At 46.4% G+C, this 25273-nt stretch overlaps 1 protein-coding gene across 2 annotated transcripts in view; it reads left to right on the forward strand.

The window, feature by feature from the left end:
- The window catches only part of LOC134983281 (zinc finger protein 345-like), a 39816-nt gene extending 19452 nt beyond the window's left edge, over positions 1–20364 (forward strand). Inside the window, exon 4 of one of the 2 annotated variants that reach the window (XM_063949000.1) lies at positions 16991–20364. In XM_063949000.1, coding sequence (XP_063805070.1) covers positions 16991–18645 — 1655 coding nt within the window. In that variant the 3' untranslated portion in view covers positions 18646–20364. The remainder of the gene's footprint in view (positions 1–16990) is intronic. The other variant, XM_063949001.1, reaches the window with a different exon arrangement.
- The last annotated feature ends 4909 nt before the right edge of the window (positions 20365–25273 follow it).

A 25273-nucleotide genomic window follows, 5' to 3' on the forward strand; every position in this document is an offset into this window, starting at 1 on the left:
CAAAGTCAGAAAAATGTCTTAATGCACACTGCCATATTTGCACCGCACACTGGTCCGTGCTGCGCATGCGTACGCTCTCCCGTGGAAGCGCATACCCGCAATAGCGTGCACTCGCACGCGCAGTATGCGCATTTACGGTAGAGTTTATGTGATCGTAGCGTGCGACTCATTCGTTACAAAAGTTCACAATTAATGTAGTTTATAGATCATGTTCCCCTCAATAGTTTCTGTAAGTTTGGTTTAGATAGAATGTCCCTGAGCGGAGGAATCCCCCTTTGTATTGCACGAAGGGTCTAACAGGAGTCATACAGCAGTGTTTGGTACCCATCGGAAGAGTATTTAATTAGCAATATTCCGGTGTTGGTTTGGAGCGTATTAATCGCTCGTGCGAATAGTTATGGACATAAGAAGTTTATGTCCATTTCTATTATTTACCCATACTCGGGTATGCGGCGGGAAACCCAGTTTCCCACCCACCTGAGCTGTTTGAACTCGGCACAGCCCACCTGTATGAATCAACCTATGACCTTTGGTTACAGTACAGGGCCGAATTCCTGTGTCCAATAAACTGTAGGATTGTAGGGACTAGGAGATTGCATTGTGTGTGGGGCATAAATAGGCAGGCCGACCATATCCAACTTCACTTCTCTCTTCAAACTGTTATCACTGCTGATAACCGGGAGCTGGATATCGAGGCGCATGCGATCGTTACCCTTGTGCGTAAGTTCTCTCCGTAATCATTGTCTTTCCGTGAGCCAATTTCTCTCTCTCCCTCTGTGTCTATTTCTCTCTCTCTATTTTCTCTTTTCTCTCATATCTCCCCTAGACTAAACTGTTATAGTATTGTATTGTATTGTGTTAGACCAGGATAGTATTGTAGTTTATCCCTTAGTTAGGTGTTTGGTTAGGAAGTCTTTGTTATATTGTAGTGTATCATTTGTACTGTGTTACTCTTTTACAAGTATACTAGATATAATACAGATAATAGGCTTTGGAACCCTAAACCAGTATCTGTGTATTTTCTATAGTGTTAAGTGTTCACTTGAGCGTCGGTGACGCTCAATCAGCTTTGTAGTTAGTCAGGTTACACAAGGTTGCACTTACACCCTGTATTCACATTAAGATATATAGCGCATTACATTGTTAAAAGGTTTAAATATAAAGGTATTGTGCTGTGAGCGTCTGCACCGCTGGTGACCTCCTCGTGGTCTCGAGCGTACGCTACGCTACAGCGAATCATTCCCCTAGACATAACCAATAACGTGTCCTGTGATCACTGGGCCGTGAGCGAACGTGACGCTTGAGCGTCTCGCCTACGGCTGAGCGATCGCTACGCAGTTAGCGTACCATTACGGTACTTCTTAAGTAAACAGCGTACAGTGTTCTTAGCTTCATAAGGGTTGTTTATACGACAAAGGAATTTAGCATTGTCAGACTGCATTGTATCTATCCCTTACATGTGAGTGCAGGTGTTCCGGGCTGTGTGACTGCATTATATCTATCCCTTACATGTGAGTGCAGGTGTTCCAGGCTGTGTGACTGCATTGTATCTATCCCTTACATGTGAGTGCAGGTGTTCCGGGCTGTGTGACTGCATTGTATCTATTCCTTACATGGGAGTACAGGTGTTCCGGGCTGTGTGACTGCATTGTATCTATCCCTTACATGTGAGTGCAGGTGTTCCGGGCTGTGTGACTGCATTGTATCTATCCCTTACATGTGAGTGCAGGTGTTCCGGGCTATGTGAGTGCATTGTATCTGCCCCTTACATGTGACTGCAGGTGTTCCGGGCTGTGTGAGTGCATTGTATCTGCCCCTTACATGTGACTGCAGGTGTTCCGGGCTGTGTGACTGCATTGTATCTGTCTCTTACATGTGAGTGCAGGTGTTCCGGGCTGTGTGACTGCATTGTATCTATCCCTTACATGTGAGTACAGGTGTTCCGGGCTGTGTGACTGCATTGTATCTGTCCCTTACATGTGAGTGCAGGTGTTCCGGGCTGTGTGACTGCATTATATCTATCCCTTACATGTGGTACAGGTGTTCCGGGCTGTGTGACTGCATTGTATCTGTCCCTTACATGTGAGTGCAGGTGTTCCGGGCTGTGTGACTGCATTGTATCTGTCCCTTAAATGTGAGTGCAGGTGTTCCGGGCTGTGTGACTGCATTGTATCTATCCCTTACATGTGAGTGCGGGTGTTCCGGGCTGTGTGACTGCATTGTATCTATCTCTTACATGTGAGTGCGGGTGTTCCGGGCTGTGTGACTGCATTGTATCTATCCCTTACATGTGAGTGCAGGTGTTCCGGGCTGTGTGACTGCATTGTATCTATCCCTTACATGTGAGTGCAGGTGTTCCGGGCTGTGTGACTGCATTGTATCTATCCCTTACATGTGAGTGCAGGTGTTCCGGGCTGTGTGACTGCATTGTATCTATCCCTTACATGTGAGTACAGGTGTGTGACTGCATTGTATCTATCCCTTACATATGAGTACAGGTGTTCCGGGCTGTGTGACTGCATTGTATCTATCCCTTACATGTGAGTACAGGTGTTCCGGGCTGTGTGACTGCATTGTATCTATCCCTTACATGTGAGTACGGGTGTTCCGGGCTGTGTGACTGCATTGTATCTGTCCCTTACATGTGAGTACAGGTGTGTGACTGCATTGTATCTATCCCTTACATGTGAGTACAGGTGTTCCGGGCTGTGTGACTGCATTGTATCTGTCCCTTACATGTGAGTGCGGGTGTTCCGGGCTGTGTGACTGCATTGTATCTATCCCTTACATGTGAGTACAGGTGTTCCGGGCTGTGTGACTGCATTGTATCTGCCCCTTACATGAGAGTGCAGGTGTTCCGGGCTGTGTGACTGCATTGTATCTGTCCCTTACATGTGAGTGCGGGTGTTCCGGGCTGTGTGACTGCATTGTATCTATCCCTTACATGTGAGTACAGGTGTTCCGGGCTGTGTGACTGCATTGTATCTGTCCCTTACATGTGAGTGCGGGTGTTCCGGGCTGTGTGACTGCATTGTATCTATCCCTTACATGTGAGTACAGGTGTTCCGGGCTGTGTGACTGCATTGTATCTGCCCCTTACATGAGAGTGCAGGTGTTCCGGGCTGTGTGACTGCATTGTATCTATCCCTTACATGTGAGTGCAGGTGTTCCGGGCTGTGTGACTGCATTGTATCTGTCCCTTACATGTGAGTGCAGGTGTTCCGGGCTGTGTGACTGCATTGTATCTATCCCTTACATGTGAGTGCAGGTGTTCCGTGCTGTGTGACTGCATTGTATCTATCCCTTACACGTGAGTACAGGTGTTCCGGGCTGTGTGACTGCATTGCATCTATCCCTTACACGTGAGTACAGGTGTTCCGGGCTGTGTGACTGCATTGTATCTATCCCTTACATGTGAGTGCAGGTGTTCCGGGCTGTGTGACTGCATTGTATCTGTCTCTTACATGTGAGTGCAGGTGTTCCGGGCTGTGTGACTGCATTGTATCTGTCCCTTACATGTGAGTGCAGGTGTTCCGGGCTGTGTGACTGCATTGTATCTATCCCTTACATGTGAGTGCAGGTGTTCCGGGCTGTGTGACTGCATTGTATCTATCCCTTACATGTGAGTGCAGGTGTTCCAGGCTGTGTGACTGCATTGTATCTATCCCTTACATGTGAGTGCAGGTGTTCCGGGCTGTGTGACTGCATTGTATCTGTCCCTTACATGTGAGTGCAGGTGTTCCGGGCTGTGTGACTGCATTGTATCTATCCCTTACATGTGAGTGCAGGTGTTCCGGGCTGTGTGACTGCATTGTATCTGTCCCTTACATGTGAGTACAGGTGTTCCGGGCTGTGTGACTGCATTGTATCTATCCCTTACATGTGAGTGCAGGTGTTCCGGGCTGTGTGACTGCATTGTATCTATCCCTTACATGTGAGTGCAGGTGTTCCAGGCTGTGTGACTGCATTGTATCTATCCCTTACATGTGAGTGCAGGTGTTCCGGGCTGTGTGACTGCATTGTATCTATCCCTTACATGTGAGTGCAGGTGTTCCGGGCTGTGTGACTGCATTGTATCTGTCTCTTACATGTGAGTGCAGGTTTTCCGGGCTGTGTGACTGCATTGTATCTATCCCTTACATGTGAGTACAGGTGTTCCGGGCTGTGTGACTGCATTGTATCTGTCCCTTACATGTGAGTGCAGGTGTTCCGGGCTGTGTGACTGCATTATATCTATCCCTTACATGTGGTACAGGTGTTCCGGGCTGTGTGACTGCATTGTATCTGTCCCTTACATGTGAGTGCAGGTGTTCCGGGCTGTGTGACTGCATTGTATCTATCCCTTACATGTGAGTGCAGGTGTTCCGGGCTGTGTGACTGCATTGTATCTATCCCTTACATGTGAGTGCAGGTGTTCCGGGCTGTGTGACTGCATTGTATCTGTCTCTTACATGTGAGTGCAGGTATTCCGGGCTGTGTGACTGCATTGTATCTGTCTCTTACATGTGAGTACAGGTGTTCCGGGCTGTGTGACTGCATTGTATCTATCCCTTACATGTGAGTGCAGGTGTTCTGGCTGTGTGTCTGCATTGTATCTATCTCTTACATGTGAGTGCAGGTGTTCCGTGTTGTGTGACTGCATTGTATCTATCCCTTACATGTGAGTACAGGTGTTCCGGGCTGTGTGACTGCATTGTATCTGTCCCTTACATGTGAGTGCAGGTGTTCCGGGCTGTGTGACTGCATTGTATCTATCCCTTACATGTGAGTACAGGTGTTCCGGGCTGTGTGACTGCATTGTATCTGTCCCTTACATGTGAGTGCGGGTGTTCCGGGCTGTGTGACTGCATTGTATCTATCCCTTACATGTGAGTACAGGTGTTCCGGGCTGTGTGACTGCATTGTATCTGTCCCTTACATGTAAGTGCAGGTGTTCCGGGCTGTGTGACAGCATTGTATCTATCCCTTACATGTGAGTGCAGGTGTTCCGGGCTGTGTGACTGCATTGTATCTATCCCTTACATGTGAGTACAGGTGTTCCGGGCTGTGTGACTGCATTGTATCTATCCCTTACATGTGAGTGCAGGTGTTCCGGGCTGTGTGACTGCATTGTATCTGTCCCTTACATGTGAGTGCAGGTGTTCCGGGCTGTGTGACTGCATTGTATCTATCCCTTACATGTGGTACAGGTGTTCCGGGCTGTGTGACTGCATTGTATCTGTCCCTTACATGTGAGTGCAGGTGTTCCGGGCTGTGTGACTGCATTGTATCTATCCTTTACATGTGAGTGCGGGTGTTCCGGGCTGTGTGACTGCATTGTATCTATCCCTTACATGTGAGTACGGGTGTTCCGGGCTGTGTGACTGCATTGTATCTGTCCCTTACATGTGAGTACAGGTGTGTGACTGCATTGTATCTGTCCCTTACATGTGAGTACAGGTGTTCCGGGCTGTGTTACTGCATTGTATCTGTCCCTTACATGTGAGTGCAGGTGTTCCGGGCTGTGTGACTGCATTGTATCTATCCCTTACATGTGGTACAGGTGTTCCGGGCTGTGTGACTGCATTGTATCTGTCCCTTACATGTGAGTACAGGTGTTCCGGGCTGTGTTACTGCATTGTATCTGTCCCTTACATGTGAGTACAGGTGTTCCGGGCTGTGTAACTGCATTGTATCTATCCCTTACATGTGAGTGCAGGTGTTCCGGGCTGTGTAACTGCATTGTATCTATCCCTTACATGTGAGTACAGGTGTTCCGGGCTGTGTGACTGCATTGTATCTGTCCCTTACATGTGAGTGCAGGTGTTCCGGGCTGTGTGACTGCATTGTATCTATCCCTTACATGTGAGTGCAGGTGTTCCGGGCTGTGTGACTGCATTGTATCTATCCCTTACATGTGAGTACAGGTGTTCCGGGCTGTGTGACTGCATTGTATCTATCCCTTACATGTGAGTACAGGTGTTCCGGGCTGTGTGACTGCACTGTATCTATCCCTTACAGGTGAGTGCAGGTGTTCCGGGCTGCGTGACTGCATTGTATCTATCCCTTACATGTAAGTGCAGGTGTTCCGGGCTGTGTGACTGCATTGTATCTATCCCTTACATGTGAGTGCAGGTGTTCCGGGCTGTGTGACTGCATTGTATCTATCCCTTACTTGTGAGTGCGGGTGTTCCGGGCTGTGTGACTGCATTGTATCTATCCCTTACATGTGAGTGCAGGTGTTCCGGGCTGTGTGAGTGCATTGTATCTGCCCCTTACATGTGACTGCAGGTGTTCCGGGCTGTGTGAGTGCATTGTATCTGCCCCTTACATGTGACTGCAGGTGTTCCGGGCTGTGTGAGTGCATTGTATCTGCCCCTTACATGAGAGTGCAGGTGTTCCGGGCTGTGTGACTGCATTGTATCTATCCCTTACATGTGAGTGCAGGTGTTCCGGGCTGTGTGACTGCGTTGTATCTGTCCCTTACATGTGAGTGCAGGTGTTCCGGGCTGTGTGACTGCATTGTATCTATCCCTTACATGTGAGTGCTGGTGTTCCGGGCTGTGTAACTGCATTGTATCTATCCCTTACATGTGAGTACAGGTGTTCCGGGCTGTGTGACTGCATTGCATCTATCCCTTACATGTGAGTACAGGTGTTCCGGGCTGTGTGACTGCATTGTATCTATCCCTTACATGTGAGTGCAGGTGTTCTGGGCTGTGTGACTGCATTGTATCTATCCCTTACACGTGAGTACAGGTGTTCCGGGCTGTGTGACTGCATTGTATCTGTCCCTTACATGTGAGTGCGGGTGTTCCGGGCTGTGTGACTGCATTGTATCTATCCCTTACATGTGAGTACAGGTGTTCCGGGCTGTGTGACTGCATTGTATCTGTCCCTTACATGTGAGTGCAGGTGTTCCGGGCTGTGTGACTGCATTGTATCTATCCCTTACATGTGAGTGCAGGTGTTCCGGGCTGTGTGACTGCATTGTATCTGTCCCTTACATGTGAGTGCAGGTGTTCCGGGCTGTGTGACTGCATTGTATCTATCCCTTACATGTGAGTGCAGGTGTTCCGGGCTGTGTGACTGCATTGTATCTATCACTTACATGTGAGTACAGGTGTTCTGGGCTGTGTGATTGCATTGTATCTATCCCTTACATGTGAGTGCGGGTGTTCCGGGCTGTGTGACTGCATTGTATCTATCCCTTACATGTGAGTACGGGTGTTCCGGGCTGTGTGACTGCATTGTATCTGTCCCTTACATGTGAGTACAGGTGTGTGACTGCATTGTATCTGTCCCTTACATGTGAGTACAGGTGTTCCGGGCTGTGTGACTGCATTGTATCTGTCCCTTACATGTGAGTACAGGTGTTCCGGGCTGTGTAACTGCATTGTATCTATCCCTTACATGTGAGTACAGGTGTTCCGGGCTGTGTGACTGCATTGTATCTGCCCCTTACATGTGAGTGCAGGTGTTCCGGGCTGTGTGAGTGCATTGTATCTATCCCTTACATGTGAGTGCAGGTGTTCTGGGCTGTGTGACTGCATTGTATCTATCCCTTACATGTGAGTGCAGGTGTTCCGGGCTGTGTGACTGCATTATATCTATCCCTTACATGTGAGTGCAGGTGTTCCGGGCTGTGTGACTGCATTGTATCTATCCCTTACATGTGAGTACAGGTGTTCCGGGCTGTGTGACTGCATTGTATCTATCCCTTACATGTGAGTGCAGGTGTTCCGGGCTGTGTGACTGCATTGTATCTGTCCCTTTCATGTGAGTGCAGGTGTTCCGGGCTGTGTGACTGCATTGTATCTATCCCTTACATGTGAGTGCAGGTGTTCCGGGCTGTGTGACTGCATTGTATCTGTCCCTTACATGTGAGTACAGGTGTTCCGGGCTGTGTGACTGCATTGTATCTATCCCTTACATATGAGTGCAGGTGTTCCGGGCTGTGTGACTGCATTGTATCTATCCCTTACAGGTGAGTGCAGGTGTTCCGGGCTGCGTGACTGCATTGTATCTATCCCTTACATGTAAGTGCAGGTGTTCCGGGCTGTGTGACTGCATTGTATCTATCCCTTACATGTGAGTGCAGGTGTTCCGGGCTGTGTGACTGCATTGTATCTATCCCTTACTTGTGAGTGCGGGTGTTCCGGGCTGTGTGACTGCATTGTATCTATCCCTTACATGTGAGTGCGGGTGTTCCGGGCTGTGTGACTGCATTGTATCTATCCCTTACATGTGACTGCGGGTGTTCCGGGCTGTGTGACTGCATTGTATCCATCCCTTACATGTGACTGCAGGTGTTCCGGGCTGTGTGACTGCATTGTATCTATCCCTTACATGTGACTGCAGGTGTTCCGGGCTGTGTGAGTGCATTGTATCTGCCCCTTACACGTGAGTACAGGTGTTCCGGGCTGTGTGACTGCATTGTATCTGCCCCTTACATGTGAGTACAGGTGTTCCGGGCTGTGTGACTGCATTGTATCTATCCCTTACATGTGAGTACAGGTGTTTGGGCTGTGTGACTGCATTGTATCTATCCCTTACATGTGAGTGCAGGTGTTCCGGGCTGTGTGACTGCATTGTATCTATCCCTTACATGTGAGTGCAGGTGTTCCGGGCTGTGTGACTGCATTGTATCTATCCCTTACATGTGAGTGCAGGTGTTCCGGGCTGTGTGAGTGCATTGTATCTGCCCCTTACATGTGACTGCAGGTGTTCCGGGCTGTGTGACTGCATTGTATCTGCCCCTTACATGAGAGTGCAGGTGTTCCGTGCTGTGTGACTGCATTGTATCTATCCCTTACATGTGAGTGCAGGTGTTCCGGGCTGTGTGACTGCATTGTATCTGTCCCTTACATGTGAGTGCAGGTGTTCCGGGCTGTGTGACTGCATTGTATCTATCCCTTACATGTGAGTGCAGGTGTTCCGGGCTGTGTGACTGCATTGTATCTATCCCTTACATGTGAGTGCAGGTGTTCCGGGCTGTGTGACTGCATTGTATCTATCCCTTACATGTGAGTATAGGTGTTCCGGGCTGTGTGACTGCATTGCATCTATCCCTTACATGTGAGTACAGGTGTTCCGGGCTGTGTGACTGCATTGCATCTGCCCCTTACACGTGAGTACTGGTGTTCCGTGCTGTGTGACTGCATTGTATCTGCCCCTTACACGTGAGTACAAGGCTGTTTGACTGCATTGTATCTGTCCCTTACATGTGAGTACAGGTGTTTCGGGCTGTGTGACTGCATTGTATCTGTCCCTTACATGTGAGTGCAGGTGTTCCGGGCTGTGTGACTGCATTGTATCTGTCTCTTACATGTGAGTACAGGTGTTCCGGGCTGTGTGACTGCATTGTATCTATCCCTTACATGTGAGTGCAGGTGTTCCGGGCTGTGTGACTGCATTGTATCTATCCCTTACATGTGAGTGCAGGTGTTCCGGGCTGTGTGACTGCATTGTATCTATCCCTTACATGTGAGTGCAGGTGTTCCGGGCTGTGTGACTGCATTGTATCTATCCCTTACATGTGAGTGCAGGTGTTCCGGGCTGTGTGACTGCATTGTATCTATCCCTTACATGTGACTGCAGGTGTTCCGGGCTGTGTGACTGCATTGTATCTATCCCTTACATGTGAGTGCAGGTGTTCCGGGCTATGTGACTGCAGTTGTTCCGGGCTGTGTGACTGCATTGTATCTATCCCTTACATGTGAGTACAGGTGTTCCGGGCTGTGTGACTGCATTGTATCTACCCCTTACTTGTGAGTACAGGTGTTCCGGGCTGTGTGACTGCATTGTATCTGCCCCTTACATGTGAGTGCAGGTGTTCCGAGCTGTGTGACTGCATTGTATCTATCCCTTACATGTGAGTGCGGGTGTTCCGGGCTGTGTGACTGCATTGTATCTATCCCTTACATGTGAGTGCGGGTGTTCCGTGCTGTGTGACTGCATTGTATCTATCCCTTACTTGTGACTGCAGGTGTTCCGGGCTGTGTGACTGCATTGTATCTATCCCTTACATGTGACTGCAGGTGTTCCGGGCTGTGTGACTGCATTGTATCTATCCCTTACATGTGAGTGCAGGTGTTCCGGGCTGTGTGACTGCATTGTATCTATCCCTTACATGTGAGTGCAGGTGTTCCGGGCTGTGTGACTGCATTGTATCTATCCCTTACATGTGACTGCAGGTGTTCCGGGCTGTGTGAGTGCATTGTATCTGCCCCTTACATGTGAGTGCAGGTGTTCCGGGCTGTGTGACTGCATTGTATCTATCCCTTACATGTGAGTGCAGGTGTTCCGGGCTGTGTGACTGCATTGTATCTATCCCTTACATGTGAGTGCAGGTGTTCCGGGCTGTGTGACTGCATTGTATCTATCCCTTACATGTGAGTGCAGGTGTTCTGGGCTGTGTGACTGCATTGTATCTATCCCTTACATGTGAGTGCAGGTGTTCCGGGCTGTGTGACTGCATTGTATCTCTCCCTTACATGTGAGTGCAGGTGTTCCGGGCTGTGTGACTACATTGTATCTATCCCTTACATGTGAGTACAGGTGTTCCGGGCTGTGGTACTTCACAATGACTTTGTGGTTTGTGAAGGCCGTCACATCTGCAGTTGCTAGAGCTGGACATTGTGTGTGCTTAGCTTCTGGTCTTCCAAAGTATAAGAGAGAGGATAATGCACCTGTGCTGGGTCCATGTAAGGCCTGTGCGGCAGCATTATCTCCACAGGACCTTGTGCAGGACCATTTGTGATAAATGCTATGTGCCAAACCTACAACGGCTGCTCCAACCAGGTCCTGCGCAGGAACCACCCTGGGGGGAGCGATTGGTGCCTCCTGCTTTGCTGCCTAGTATGTTCTGCAGCAATTGCCCCATGTATTGCATTCCCCGGGGTATCCTCCATGGATGAACTTATTGACCTACTCAGACCACACGTCGGCCACCTCTCAGCAGTTGTTGCAGGCAGACCGTCCTCAGATGAGTTTGGCACATAGCGCTCTCTGTTATCCTTACAGTCTACACAGTGGTCAGACTCTGGAGTCCTCAGAGGAAGAGTTGGACACCTCTTTCTCTCTGGCTCTCTGTCGGGTGAGGAGGATCATCTTTAAGCGTCAGAAGGTGGTTAAGGCTGAGTTCCCTCACTGAGTATCATGCTGAACTCCTTCAGGAAGCTTGGAATGCTCCTAGTACGAAGGTCCTGGTGCCTAAGAGCATCTCGTTACCCTTTACCACAAGGAGAGTGTGCTAATTGGGAAATTCCCTCTCGTGTGGATGTTCATGTGGCACGCCTGGTGCACTCCTCCACATTAATTGGGCTGATGCACTAGAGAACAGTCTGAAGTTAGATGGTTCCATAGACCAGCTGTCTCTTATTGCTAACATCAAGCAATCAGCATCCTGAGATACGAGTCTGTTGGCTTCCAGGGCCTCGACTACTTCAGTGGTAGCTCACTGTGTGCAGAATTGGATAATATTGTGGCTACACTGGCAGCTTCTAAATCTGCTTTTTTGCCATCAGCATCTGACCAGAAGGCTGGGACGTCTTTCTTTTGGAATTTTCGGTTTCAAGGCAAAGTGAAAGGGCAGGCTTTTCCATACAGGTTTTCTCCAGCAAGTCGGTTAAGTCGACTAAGCAAACCTGGACGGTCAGATGCCTGACCCCCAAGCAGAGGGATAAGCCCTCCACCTGACGAGGCGGGCCTACTCCTGTTGGAACCCAGGGTGGCAGGCATACTTCTGCGATTCGCAGTCTCATAGCTCCAGTCAACTATAGACGCCTGGGTGCGAGAAGTGGCCTCACGGGTATCCCCTCTCATTTGTGAGACCGCCACCCCAGCAGTTTTTTTGCACCACTCCTCCATTGGATCAAGGCGCAGCCATGGCGCTCCAAGGACCTGTTAATTTTTTACTGAACGTAGAGGTTAATATCCCTGTTCCTCAAGAACAATAGAGGAAGGATTTTTACTACCCCCTTTTCCTGATTCAGTAACCCAATGGGACCTATCGGCCTATCCTCAATCTGAAATCTCTTAACAAGTTTTTGCGGGTGCCCAGATTCTGTATTTAAACAAGACAGCCTATTGCTCTGGCGTCAGAGCCAGAGGACTTTATGGTATCCCTGGATACTCGGGATGCCTACCTACATGTTCTTATAGAACCTACTCATCAGAGATTCCTCCGCTTTGCTGTTCTGCCACAGTATTACCAGTTTCAGGCACTACCCTTTGGGCTGGCTACGACTCCATGGGTATTTACCAAGGCGATGGCGGTGATTGGTGCTCAGCTGCGTCGTCAAGGGATCAGTGTGCTCCCATATTTGGATGACTTGTTGCTCCTGGCACAATCTCAGGAAGTTCAAATAACCATTTCCTTTCTACAGACCCTCCGGTGGCTGATCAGTTGGGAAAATCCCTTCCTTGTCCCTTCACAACAGATGTTGCATCTAGGGGCTCTCCTGGATTTGTGGGAACAGAGGCTCTTCCTGCCAGTGGATAAAGTTACCAAACTGCAGTCAATGGTCCACAACTTACTGCATAATCTCCGGGTATCCATACATTCCGCCATGCAGGTTCTGGGGTCCTTGGTCTCTACCTTCAATATGGTGGAGTATGCCCAGTTTCACTCCAGGCCCCTACAACATATGATTCTTTCCAGGTGGAACAGGCAGTATCATTGGATCAGGGCTGAGAAGATGGTACTATCTCTGGAGGTACATCTGTCTCTCACCTGGTGGCTACAGATGTCACACTTGGACAAAGGACATCCTTTTTTGGATTCTGGATTGGGTTGTCCTCACATCTTCAAGGTCGGTGGACTCCAGACGAAAGTTGCTTCCCAATCAACGTCCTGGAACTTCGGGCAGTCTACAGGTGCTTTCTTTCAGGCTCAGGATCTCCTCCAAGGCAGGCCTGTTCAGATTCAGTCCGACAATGTCACTGCAGTTGCCTATCTAAACCACCAAGGGGGCACTCTCAGCCATCTGGCTATGGCAAAGGTGGAGTGCACACTCCAGTGGCCTGAGACTCATCTTCCGGCCATCTCAGCTGTGTTTCTACCAGGAATCCTCAACTGGGGAGCAGACTTCCTCAGTCGGCAGGATGTCCACAGCTGCGAATGGGCTCTGCACCCTGAAGTGTTCCAGAACCTGGTAAACAGATGGGGTCTGCCGGATGTAGACCTGATGAACTCGCGTCACTATCACAAGGTCCCAATCTATAGATCCAGGACCAAAGATCCGCATGCAGCTTTCGTCTACATTTTAGCAGTACAGTGGACCTTCCTTCAGAGATACCTGTTTTCTCCAGTATCGCTGTTACCCAGATTTCTTTGCAAGTTTAAAGAGGAAGGAGGCCCCATTATACTGATTACTCTGTATGGCCCAGGCACCATTGGTTCGCCGATCTCCAAAATCTATCCATAGACATGCCATTCCTACTGCCACAGCGAGCAGACGTGTTGTCTCGGGGTCCCTGTCTGCATTGGAACCTGGCTCCACTGTCTTTGACGGCTTTGCTCTTGAGTCATCAGTTTTTAGAGCGAAGGGGTTCTCGGATGCAGTGATATAGAAAATCTGTGTCTTCAACCCGCATCTATTACCAGATTTGGCACGCTGATTTTCAGTGGTGTGCGCCTAGGCACTATGACCCTTCTACCTTTTTAGGGTCTCCAGGATACTGGACTTTCTACAAGCAGGGTTAGACCTTGGTCTTTGCCTAGCATTCCTGAAAGAACACGTTTCTGCACTATCAGTGTAGTTTCAATGAAAGATTGCTCCACTGCAAGATGGGCGTACCTTTTTTCAAGGAATACTCCATATCCAGCCTCACTTTGTACATCCAGTGGCTCCTGGGATATATCCCTAGTCCTGCAAGCTCTTAAGTCTTCCCCATTTGAGCCTTTAGAGTCAGTGGATCTTAAGTGGCTGCCTGTAAAGGTGTTATTTCTCCTGGCTATTGCCTCTGCGAGAAGAGTGTCTGATTTAGGAGTGCTTTCCTGTCCTCCTTCGTTTCTGACCTTCCATCAAGATAGGGCAGTTCTCCGGACCAAGGGGGGTCACCTTCCTAAGGTGGTGTCCAAGTTTCATCTAAATTCAGAGATATTGGTTCCAGCCTTATAGTCCTGTTATTGGTGTGGCCTTATTGGATGTGGTTCGTGCACTAAGGATTTGTGTGGAAAGTACCAGAGTGATCAGGAAAACAGATTCTCTATCTGTCCTGTATGGATTCTATAAGCAAGGTTGGCCAGCTAGTAAACAAACGCTGTCCAGGTGGCTTTGCATGACTATTGCAGAGGCTTACATTCGAGCTGATCTTCCTGTTCCGGTCTCTGCTCATTCGATACGTTCAGCAGGTCCCTCATGGGTGGCTCTCTGAGGTGCTACTGCTGAACAACTCTGCAAGGCAGCTACGTTGTCTTCTATTAACACGTTCCTGAGGTCTTTATGCCTTTTGATACCTTTACCTCCCAGGAAGCTTCCTTAGGGCGTTGGATTCTCCTGTCTACTCAGGAGTGTCCCCACCCTTAGGGGAAACTGCTTTAGGACATCCCCAATGTAAGGACTGTGGATCACTATGGATCCTGATGAAGAAAACAAGAGTTATGTTAGACTTACCATGGTGAACTCTTTTTCTTTAAGGTCCATAGGATCCAGAGGGCGCCCACCAAGACACACCTGTCTTGGGGAAACACTTTTCTCTTATGTCCTAGAGGATGCTGGGGTCCACATTAGTATCATGGGGGTATAGATGGGTCCACTAGTAGCCATGGGCATTTTAAGAAATTAATAGTGTGGGCTGGCTCCTCCCTCTATGCCCCTCCTATCGGACTCAGTTTAGAAAATGTGCCTGGAGGAGCCGGTCATGCTTTGGAGAGCTCCTGAAGAGTTTTCCATTTTTTTTATTTAATGTTTGTATTTTCCAGTCAGGTCTGTTTAGGCAGCAAACTGACTTCTTTGTGGCACTTAGGGGGGAGAACGGCCCAAATTCCTAGAGAGTTAATGGTCCCGTTTCTCAGCTGACAGGACCCTGAGCTCCTGAGGGAGCCATTCGCAAGCCACACCACGGCACAGCGTACCCTCCCGCAGCACACCGCCACCCCCTAACAGAGCCTGAAGACAGAAGAGTGGTGAGTACAGCGCCGGCGTCCCGGGTTAGCAGGTCGCTGGTGGGAATGGCGGCACAAGGGTAGGAGCACAGCTCTGCATGCAGGCTGTGCTCCAGGGAGGCTCAGAAGGACGCACGCTGCGGCGGGTCCCGCTTTGAGGGCCGCACTGAGGGGTATATGCAATTGCGGTCGAATTCCCAAAATTGTCGAATTTCGGGACATTTTCGCCAAAAAATAAATAAATTCGTCAATTCAATTCAGTACTTTCCGTCAAAAAACGCACTTTCAAAATTCGACTTTTTGAAATTCGACTTTTTGCAAATTCGACTTTTTGCAAATTCGACTTTTCTGCAATGATACAAGTGCTTCAATTCGACAAAAGCATATTCAAGTTTGGAAATTCGACAGCAGTGCTTTTAGACAGTAAATTCGTCATTTTTAATCCGCCACACTTTGGTGGGTTTTTTTGTGTTTTTTTGGGGGGGAATAGCATATCTATTTATATTAGAAGGGATTAGGTACTTGGTTTGTCTTTTTTGGAGGCACAAGTATTATTTATATATTTTTAAAAATATATATATATATATTTATTTATTTATTTATTTTATTGCATAACCAGCCTCGGGCTCTTCGAGCTGGTCCTGGTTCTAAAAATGCGGGAACAAATTTGTCAGGGGATCCCCCGTATTTTTAAAACCAGCACCGGGTTCTGCGTCTGGTGCTGGTGCAAAAAATATACGGGGGACAAAAAGAGTAGGGGTCCCCCGTATTTTTCACACCAGCATCGGGCTCCACTAGCTGGACAGATAATGCCACAGCCGGGGGTCACTTTTATACAGTGCCCTGCGGCTGTGGCATTAAATATCCAACGCCCTTGGATGGGGGGGACAGCCTCGGGCTTCACCCCTGGCTCTTGGATGGCTGGAGGGGGTGGACCTCTTGATTTAAGGGGTCCCCACTCCTCCAGGGTACCCCGGCCAGGGGTGACTAGTTGGGGATTTAATGCCACGGTCGCGGCGACCGGTATAAAAGTGTCCCCCGGCTGTGGCATTATCTCTCTAGCTAGTGGAGCCCGATGCTGGTGTGAAAAATACGGGGGACCCCTACGTCCTTTGTCCTGCGTATTTTTTGCACCAGGACCAGACGCAGAGCCCGTTGCTGGTTAAAATACGGGGGATCCCCTGTCATTTTCCCCCGTATTTTTACAATCGGGACCGGCTCAAAGAGCCCGAGGCTGGTTATGCTTGGGAGGGGGGACCCCGTGCAATTTTTTTCAGGGTTTTTTAGACACCTTTGTGCCGTCCATGAAGTCGAATCCAGGATGCACACTATCGTTTTTCGACAGCGGGACTGTCGAGTCCGTTTTTTATTGAATATGACGAATTCGGGTCCCCGCGGGAGGGTGTGTGACTGTTGAATTAAAAAACAGTCGAATTCCAGCCGGAAATTCGACCGCAATTGCATATACCCCATAATATACTAATCCACAGCACTCGCCTTTCCTAGATTTGGGGTGCAACACAGTATACGACCACATTGTTTAAATCAAATCACTGGGGCTCTGCACTCACTATATTAACTAACAATAATAAACAGTGGAGCATTAGTTCACGTATTGACCGATGCATTTAAGCCTGCAGCCTAATAATCCCCCATGAGCTTCCATGTCACCTCTAGTAATCCCATATGAGCGTCCGTGTCACCTCTAGTAATCCCACTTGAGCCTTCAGTGTTGATCAAGCTCCAGTCTAAGCATCCTAGCTTTTTTGTTTTTTTAATAAACATAAAAGCACTGATTACAAGTAAAAAAAAAATGGCAGTTATAGAATTATATATTGTATCCTGTTACATCCTGGGTCTTGTCTGCTCATTTTATATATTAATGTATTTTATTTCCAGCAGATGGACCCACAAGCAGGAATATTTCAGAAGGACATCTAATGTTATCCCCGGATTGTGACATAACAGATAATGACAGTAGACAGGATTCTCCAGGAGATAATCCCATTACCCCAATTATACATCCAGCTCTATCAGCTGATCCCTCTGATCCTGGGAAATGTTCTCCTGATCACTCTGATATTGGTGCATCTATTACAGCTCTGAGATTAGATACAGAGTTTCCCTGTTCTACAGATGCCAAATGTTTTACACAGAACACAAACCGTATTACTCATCAGCCAGCTAAGGCAGGTGAGAGGCCATTTCCATGTTCTGAGTGTGGGAAATGTTTTGCAAAGAAATTGAGTCTTTTTAAACATCAGAGAAGTCACACAGGTGAGAAGCCGTATTCCTGTTCTGAGTGTGGGAAATGTTTTGCATCGAAATCAAATCTTGTTACACATCAGAGAAGTCACACAGGTGAGAAGCAGTATTCCTGTTCTGAGTGTATGAAATGTTTTGCATCGAAATCAGATCTTTTTAAACATCAGAGAAGCCACACAGGTGAGAAGCCATTTTCCTGTTCTGAGTGTGGGAAATGTTTCACACAGAAATCAGCCCTTGTTACACATAAGAGAAGTCACACAGGTGAGAAGCCATATACCTGTTCTGAGTGTGAGAAATGTTTTGTATCGAAACCAAATCTGGTTAAACATCAGAGAAGTCACACAGGTGAGAAGCCGTATTCCTGTTCTGAGTGTGGGAAATGTTTTGCACAGAAATCGAGTCTTTTTAAACATCAGAGAAGTCACACAGGTGAGAAGCCGTATTCCTGTTCTGAGTGTAGGAAATGTTTTTCATCTTCATCAAATCTTGTTACACATCAGAGAAGTCACACAGGTGAGAAGCAGTATTCCTGTTCTGAGTGTATGAAATGTTTTGCATCGAAATCGGATCTTTTTAAACATCAGAGAAGTCACACAGGTGAGAAGCCATTTTTCTGTTCTGAGTGTGGGAAATGTTTCACACAGAAATCAGCCCTTGTTACACATAAGAGAACTCACACAGGTGAGAAGCCATATACCTGTTCTGAGTGTGAGAAATGTTTTTTATCGAAACCAAATCTGGTTAAACATCAGAGAAGTCACACAGGTGAGAAGCCGTATTCCTGTTCTGAGTGTGGGAAATGTTTTGCATCGAAACCAAATCTGGTTAAACATCAGAGAAGTCACACAGGTGAGAAGCCGTATTCCTGTTCTGAGTGTGGGAAATGTTTTTTATCTACATCAAATCTTGTTAAACATCAGAGAAGTCACACAGGTGAGAAGCCATATTCCTGTTCTGAGTGTGGGAAATGTTTTTCATCTAAATCAAATCTTGTTAAACATCAGAGAAGTCACACAGGTGAGAAGCCGTATTCCTGTTCTGAGTGTAGGAAATGTTTTGCACAGAAATCAGCTCTTGTTACACATCAGAAAAGTCACACAGGTGAGAAGCCATATTCCTGTTCTAAGTGTGGGAAATGTTTTAGACAGAAATCACATCTTGTTACACATCAGAGAAGTCACACAGGTGAGAAGCCATTTTCATGCTGTGAGAGAAATAAATCCGCTCTTGTTGAACATATTAGACATTATCCAAGCACGAAACCATTTAAATCTTCTGGAGTATAATTATCACTGTCATGCAATGTTCCTCAAGGGTCAATCCTATCTCCTATGCTTCATGCAATATACAGTCTGGTCCATATATATTGGGACATCGACACAATTCTCATATTTTGGGCTCTATACACCACCACAATGGATTTGAAATTAAACAAACAAGATATGCTTTAACTGCAGACTTTCTGCTTTAATTTGAGGGTATATACATCAAAATCAGGTGAACGGTGTAGGAATTAAAATGGTTTTTATATGTGCCTCCCACTTTTTAAGTGACCAAAAGTAATGGTACAAACTAAACAATCCTAAATCAAATATTGTAAATCAGTAGACCAGTGCGCTCGTCCAGTTCAACAAAAAGTACTTTACTACTTAATGTGGTCGCAGCCCGGATCAGTGTTTCGTGAATTGAGCTTTCACATATTTTCCAAGGGCGATCTGATTACCATATCCTAGATGAAGACCTGGATACAATATCCATACTGATATGCAAATATTTATTTATCTGGTACGCATATAAATTTTGTGTGATAACTGAATTTAATCCCACATACGGAAATATACTACGCTATATAGCGATTCTTTGTGTCTCCTAGCAGCATTTAGATCCCAGTAGTAACCTGGACTAAAGAATGGGGGACGGATACGCCATGTGTCAAGCCGTAATCTGTACGCTATAATATTCTTGCGTGTGACAAAACTAGTGATGAGCGGATTCGGTTTTACTCTGTTCTCAAAACGGCATCTTATTGGTTACAGATGTCATGTGTTTTGGATAGCCAAAAAGATTCTGTTTTGAGATCCGAGTAAAACCGAATCCGCTCATCACTAGACAAAACTGATTGAAAAATACTACACCATAGTCGCTCTCTTGTTTCTTCCTTTGTTTCCAGAATCCTAAATCAAACTTTTACTTTTTAATACTTTGTTGCAAATCCTTTTGTCAGTTACAGTCTGAAGTCTGGAACGCATAGACATCACCAGACGCTGGGTTTCATCCCTGGTGATGCTATGCCAGGCCTCTACTGCAAATGTCTTCAGTTTCTGCTTGTTCTTGGGGCATTTTCTCTTCCGTTTTGTCTTCATCAAGTGAAATGCATGCTCAATCGGATTCAGGTCAGGTGATTGACTTGGCCATTGCATAACATTCCACTTATTTGCCTTAAACGCTTTGGTTGCTTTCGCAGTATGCGTCGGGTCATTGTCCATCTGCACTGTGAAGCGCCTTCCAGTGAGTTCCAAAGCATTTGACTGAATATGAGCAGATAAAATTGCCCAAAACACTTCAGCATTGATCCTGCTGCTTTTATCAGCAGTCACATCAATAAATACAAGGAAACCAGTTCCATTGGCATCCATACATGCACACGCCATGACACTACCACCACCATGCTTCACTGATGAGCTGGTATGTTTTGGATCATGAGCAGTTCCTTTCCTTCTCTATACTCTTTTCTTCCCATCACTCTTGTACAAGTTGATATTTGTCTCATCTGTCCATAGGATGTTGTTCCAGAACTGTAAAGGCTTTTTGAGATGTTGTTTGCAAACTCTAATCTGGTCTTCCTGTTTTATTGCTCACCAATGGTTTACATCTTGTGGTGAACCCTCTATATTCACTCTTGTGAAGTCTTCTCTTGATTGTTGACTTTGACACATATACACCTATCTCCTGGAGAGTGTTCTTGATCTGGGCAACTGTTGTGATGGGGTTCGTGCTATTTAGTACACTAGTAGTGTACTAAATAGCACGAACAGCTTGTAACGTAGAGTGGCAAGTTTAATCTTTCTATGTATAATGGAGAGAAATAAAAGCTCCTCCCTAAGTTCCTGGATGCCAAATCACTGTCCTTAGTATCTCTGTACAGTTTTTTCTATTAGAGTACTAATTAGCACGAACAGCTTATAATGTACAACACAGATTCCCACAGCACAGATTCTCTAACGCCGACGACCTACAGTACTGTGTTGCTCGAACAGTTAGTTGCGTCAGAATACACTAATTTATATTTACAGGTATGTCTATACGTACTCATTACCACTATGTATTTTAGATAGTGAATGAGTCACTCCTGCAGATTTATCCCGATTTGTGTGAAACCTGTGTGCACCCTTCTGTTGAATGTTTTACAATGGATTACACAGAAAAAATAATAATAAAGTGAATGTCACGGGAACACAAAAAAAAATTGACACTTTGGGAATCGAACCCGGTACTTTCAGCGTGGCAGACCGGAGCCTTCATCGCTAGCCCACAGCACTGCATGGAAGATTCTCAAGTTCATGTGTAAAAGTACTGCTAAGAGCGATTCCTCCCCATTGGTGTTTGTTTATGCCGTTAGGGGACTCGGACGCTCATTTCGTGCACAGTACATACTGTAAAGTCAATGAGCTACATTAGTTGTGTCTGCATACACAAGTGTTTTAACACGTTCATTTGCGTCTTTATAAACTATACACACAGGGATTTGGCCTCCAGAAACTTAGGGAGGAGCTTTTATCTCTCCCCATTATACTTTGGACACTCGCATATCCCTAACATCAATAGACCATACTGTATCTGTAACACGTTCATTTGCATCTGTTTATGCTGTACTATTTGCACCTGTACTGTATATACTGTTATAGACTTTATGACATACTGTAGCATAATGTAGCGTAATGAGACGCACCAGTAAAGTAGTTCTTACGCTGTAGTTCAGTATTGTATTTTAATGGAGACCACACGCTTGCGCATTGGTGATTTAAAAAAGCGACATCTGGTGGATGATCTTAGGTATTACACTCAAAGGTAACGCCAAACGCTCTGTGTGCCTTCCTACGACTAGGCGCGCCTCCTTGCGCCCAGGTACGCTGCGTATGCCTGATCGCGACTAATGCCTCAGCCAGCCAAGATAACGGAGGACCCGTCTGTATATTTAGGTCCTAAATAATACATCCCAAATGCTTAGGTATTTTTTCTGCTGTTTATTTTGTATCTTGTGCTTTGTGTAAATGTGAATGTCTAATACCAGTTTGCACAATCTGTATTGTTGCATGACAATATGGCGGCCATTGGAACGTGTTTTCACTTCTAGTTTGCCTAACTTGTTGCAGACACTCATCTTGATAAGGAGTGTCGAGTGTTTTCAGATACAAGATCCTATCCATATATACCCTGGACATTACCATGTGCATTAGAGTCACCCGGGTTCCATCTGCGGTGGTTTGTTGTATGTTACATCTATATGGTGCGGATACTCTCCTGTATTTCATAATAAAAGCTTTTGTTTGCATCTAATTATTGCATTAAATCTTTTATTTTTATTCTGTTTTATATTCCCGTCTGAGTAATTACGCCATAATGTCTAATCTCGGAGTGGACCCCAGAAGATGTAAAGAAACCGTGTAAGTTTTCCATCATTCTGTTTCGTGTAAGCATACAGGTAAGTGGTGGCACGGTGGTCACTGTCCGTCACATTTCGGTGGTATAATGGAAGTGGGACTTTATGGGCTTATTCTAGTCTACTGCAGAAATAAAAAAATCAGCCTTTATCCTGCTTAAAAAAATGACAAAGCCCATAAATCAAGCTTGGTCGGACAAGACAGAAGCCAAATTAATGGTGGCACATCATATAGGCTGAGGACCCATGCTTCTGCTATATATGGCATAACACTCTTTGTTGACAAAAACCTTCCCTTCACCATTCACAATGTCCACCATTGCCCTTTCAGAAGGGACACAACTTTGCTTGTTCCACCTACTTCACAGAGCCCAGGCCCATCTCCATGACCATGTCATGTTTATCTGGGAGGTTCATGGCCTGAGATGACCACAGAACCACCAGGTAGTTGCCAAGAAGAGAGAGGGGAAGCGCTGTCAATAGCAGCTGGTAAGAGGGGTGGTAAACCCCCTGGTGGATAAATATACAGCAAAAGAAAAGAATTACCAGCGCTGGCTGATCATGTATGATTAATAGGTACTATACATCCGAAAGGCTTAGTGAATTAAAAACCACAGTTATTCCACATGTAAAAACACACACAAAAAATAAAAATAACATTGAGAAATACATTATTAAAAATTAGAATATGCCACAATATGCCTGTGTTGATGATTTAGATGTCCAACAGTGAGCTGACCAGACATGGTTGCTCTTTGGGTGATGTAATCACCTTGATTAGAATTAGTGATGAGCGGGTTCGGTTTTACTCGGTTCTCAAAACAGAACCTTATGGGCTATCCAAAACACGTGACATCCGTGAGCCAATAAGATGCCGTTTTGAGAGCCGAGTAAAACCGAACCCGCTCATCACTAATTAGAATATGTATTGTATTCCAATGCTGTAAGATCCTTAGACATAGAAGTCACACACACCCCATGTAATATGAAGCTTCTGAGGAATATAAGTAGACTAACCAGAGAGCTGAAAGAGATTCTATGCTCCTTGACTAAGAAGTGATGTTGTGTCAGGAGTTTGTGGTGGGAATTGTCATGTGGAATTGGATTACAGAGGTGTGCTGAGCTGTTTATAATACATTCTGTTCAATAACCACTGTTGGTTTTTCATCTACCACTGTGCCTGAGTGATTTGGAACCCAGTATCTTCACAGCTACTATCGATGGCGGGTAACTACCTGGCTCTCTGCCTTTGATGGTAAAACTAGTTATCATCAGGTATAAACCATCAATGATTCCTGATCATCAATAGTTGATGGCCAATCCTAGACCAGACCCTGAGAGACCACAGCCACCACCAGATCCACAATGTGTACCTAGAAGCTTCCACATCTGGCACTTTGTCACCCACCATCAGATCTACCTTCTCCTAGAGAGCCACCTCCACAGCTTTCCACATCTAAGCTGGAACTCTGCAGGTTTCCTTCACCACCAGCTTGGATCTCCTTTGCATCAGCATCCTGGCCAGCCTCAGACAGGTCCATGGAATCAGCATTATGATAACTTTTGACTCTTTATTTGCTGCAGCTGCTGTATAGTTCCTGTGATATCCTCTAGCTCATTAACCAGCTGCACCAGCTCCTCATTTCATGTAACTCTCCCAGCTGCTGTAACAGTTTTTTCTCCTGCAGGGTCCACAGGTTATCCACAGGTTAACATTGGGATATGATGATGCGACAGTGGATTTGCACCAAATGGTCAAAGCTTTTGGCCTCCCAGCATGCAGTGGGCCCGTCCATATATCCCCACCTCCTGGCTCAGGCAAATCAGTTTTTTGTTTGGTGTGGCATAAGCTTTCTTATTTTATTTTTATAGTCTTTTTCTTGAGTGATCTTTCTAAAAAGCGTCTTACACCTACCTTAGAAAGAGTAGCTCCAACAATGCCCCGCTGAGTCATGACAACGCTTACCCACATGTACAGTGCTGTTTTGGCGGGAGTCTGCATCGGATATACTAGCAAGTCCAGCAGAAGTTACCTGGCTGTGACCGGAGCATGGGGAGAAGGTAAGGCATCGGTTCTGCTTAGAGGGGGAACATGGACACAGCTGCACTGTTTTGGAGGAGACTACCAGTCACTGACGCAGCTGCCACCTAGGGTGCACCGTGCTAGGCCTTCAGGATCATAGGCTCCAGAGGTAGTATGAGGCCACCGTCCCTGGGCTTGATGTCAGCTGTGGGGAGTCAGACGCTCCCCTGCTCACCCCTCCCATGAACCATTTTCTGGCTTCCATCTGAGACACTGTGTATGTAAAAGGACCCAGTCGCAGCATAGGCGGCTGTGTGACTGGTGCGGCTTTGTTCACTTGGGCATCTGTGTTCACTGTAGGTTCACGGGGCGAGTGTGTACACTATTAGTGTCTGGATCCACTCAGCGTTCGCTAACGTATTGATCGTTCCTGGAAGTGAGGTGAGTCTCGTATCCCACTCTCCTGAGCTGGGTAATACAGCACTAAGTATCTAACTACCTTTTGAGTATGAATAGTTGGATATGTGCCTAATGCATACGAGTCTAATAATTCTTACTGTTGTTTCTTTTGCTATGCATCTGAATATGGCTAAACTCCTATATAAGGTAATAGTCACATAGTTACATAATTAGTGAGGTTGAAAAGAAGCAAAATGCCCATCGGGTTCAACCTGTAATCTGTGATCAGCTGATCATATTATAATGTACCTGCTGATGTAATGCTTAGTACCAATTGACAACAATGACTCTTACCACTCCCAGATTAATGTCACTGTGGTAAATGCTATAACCCTGGATTCCCTTTCCAGTTAGAAATTTGTCTAATCGGTTTTTAAATGCATTTACAGAGTCTGCCATTACTATCTTCTCCGGCAGGGTGATTCACATTTTTATTGCCCTTACCGTGAAGAACCCTTCTCTTCGCTGTATACGGAAGCCTTTACTCATACTCCAATGTCTCTAACCCTTTATTTAGTTTAGTAGCCCGCCTTTGAACCCTTTCTAGTTCTCCTAAATCTTTTTTATAATATGGTGCCCAAAATTGAACACAATATGCCAGATACAGACGTACCAATGATTTGTACAGTGGCAGGATTACATCCTCGTCCTTGGTCTCAATGCCCCGTTTTATGCATGCAAGCACTTTACTTGCCTTTTTTTGCAGCATTTTGACATTGTGTACTGAAAAGCCCCCAAATCTTTGCAGCATTTTGACATTGTGTACTGAAAA

This window comes from Pseudophryne corroboree, assembly GCF_028390025.1.
Source record: "Pseudophryne corroboree isolate aPseCor3 chromosome 3 unlocalized genomic scaffold, aPseCor3.hap2 SUPER_3_unloc_11, whole genome shotgun sequence".
Classification (NCBI taxonomy): domain Eukaryota; kingdom Metazoa; phylum Chordata; class Amphibia; order Anura; family Myobatrachidae; genus Pseudophryne; species Pseudophryne corroboree.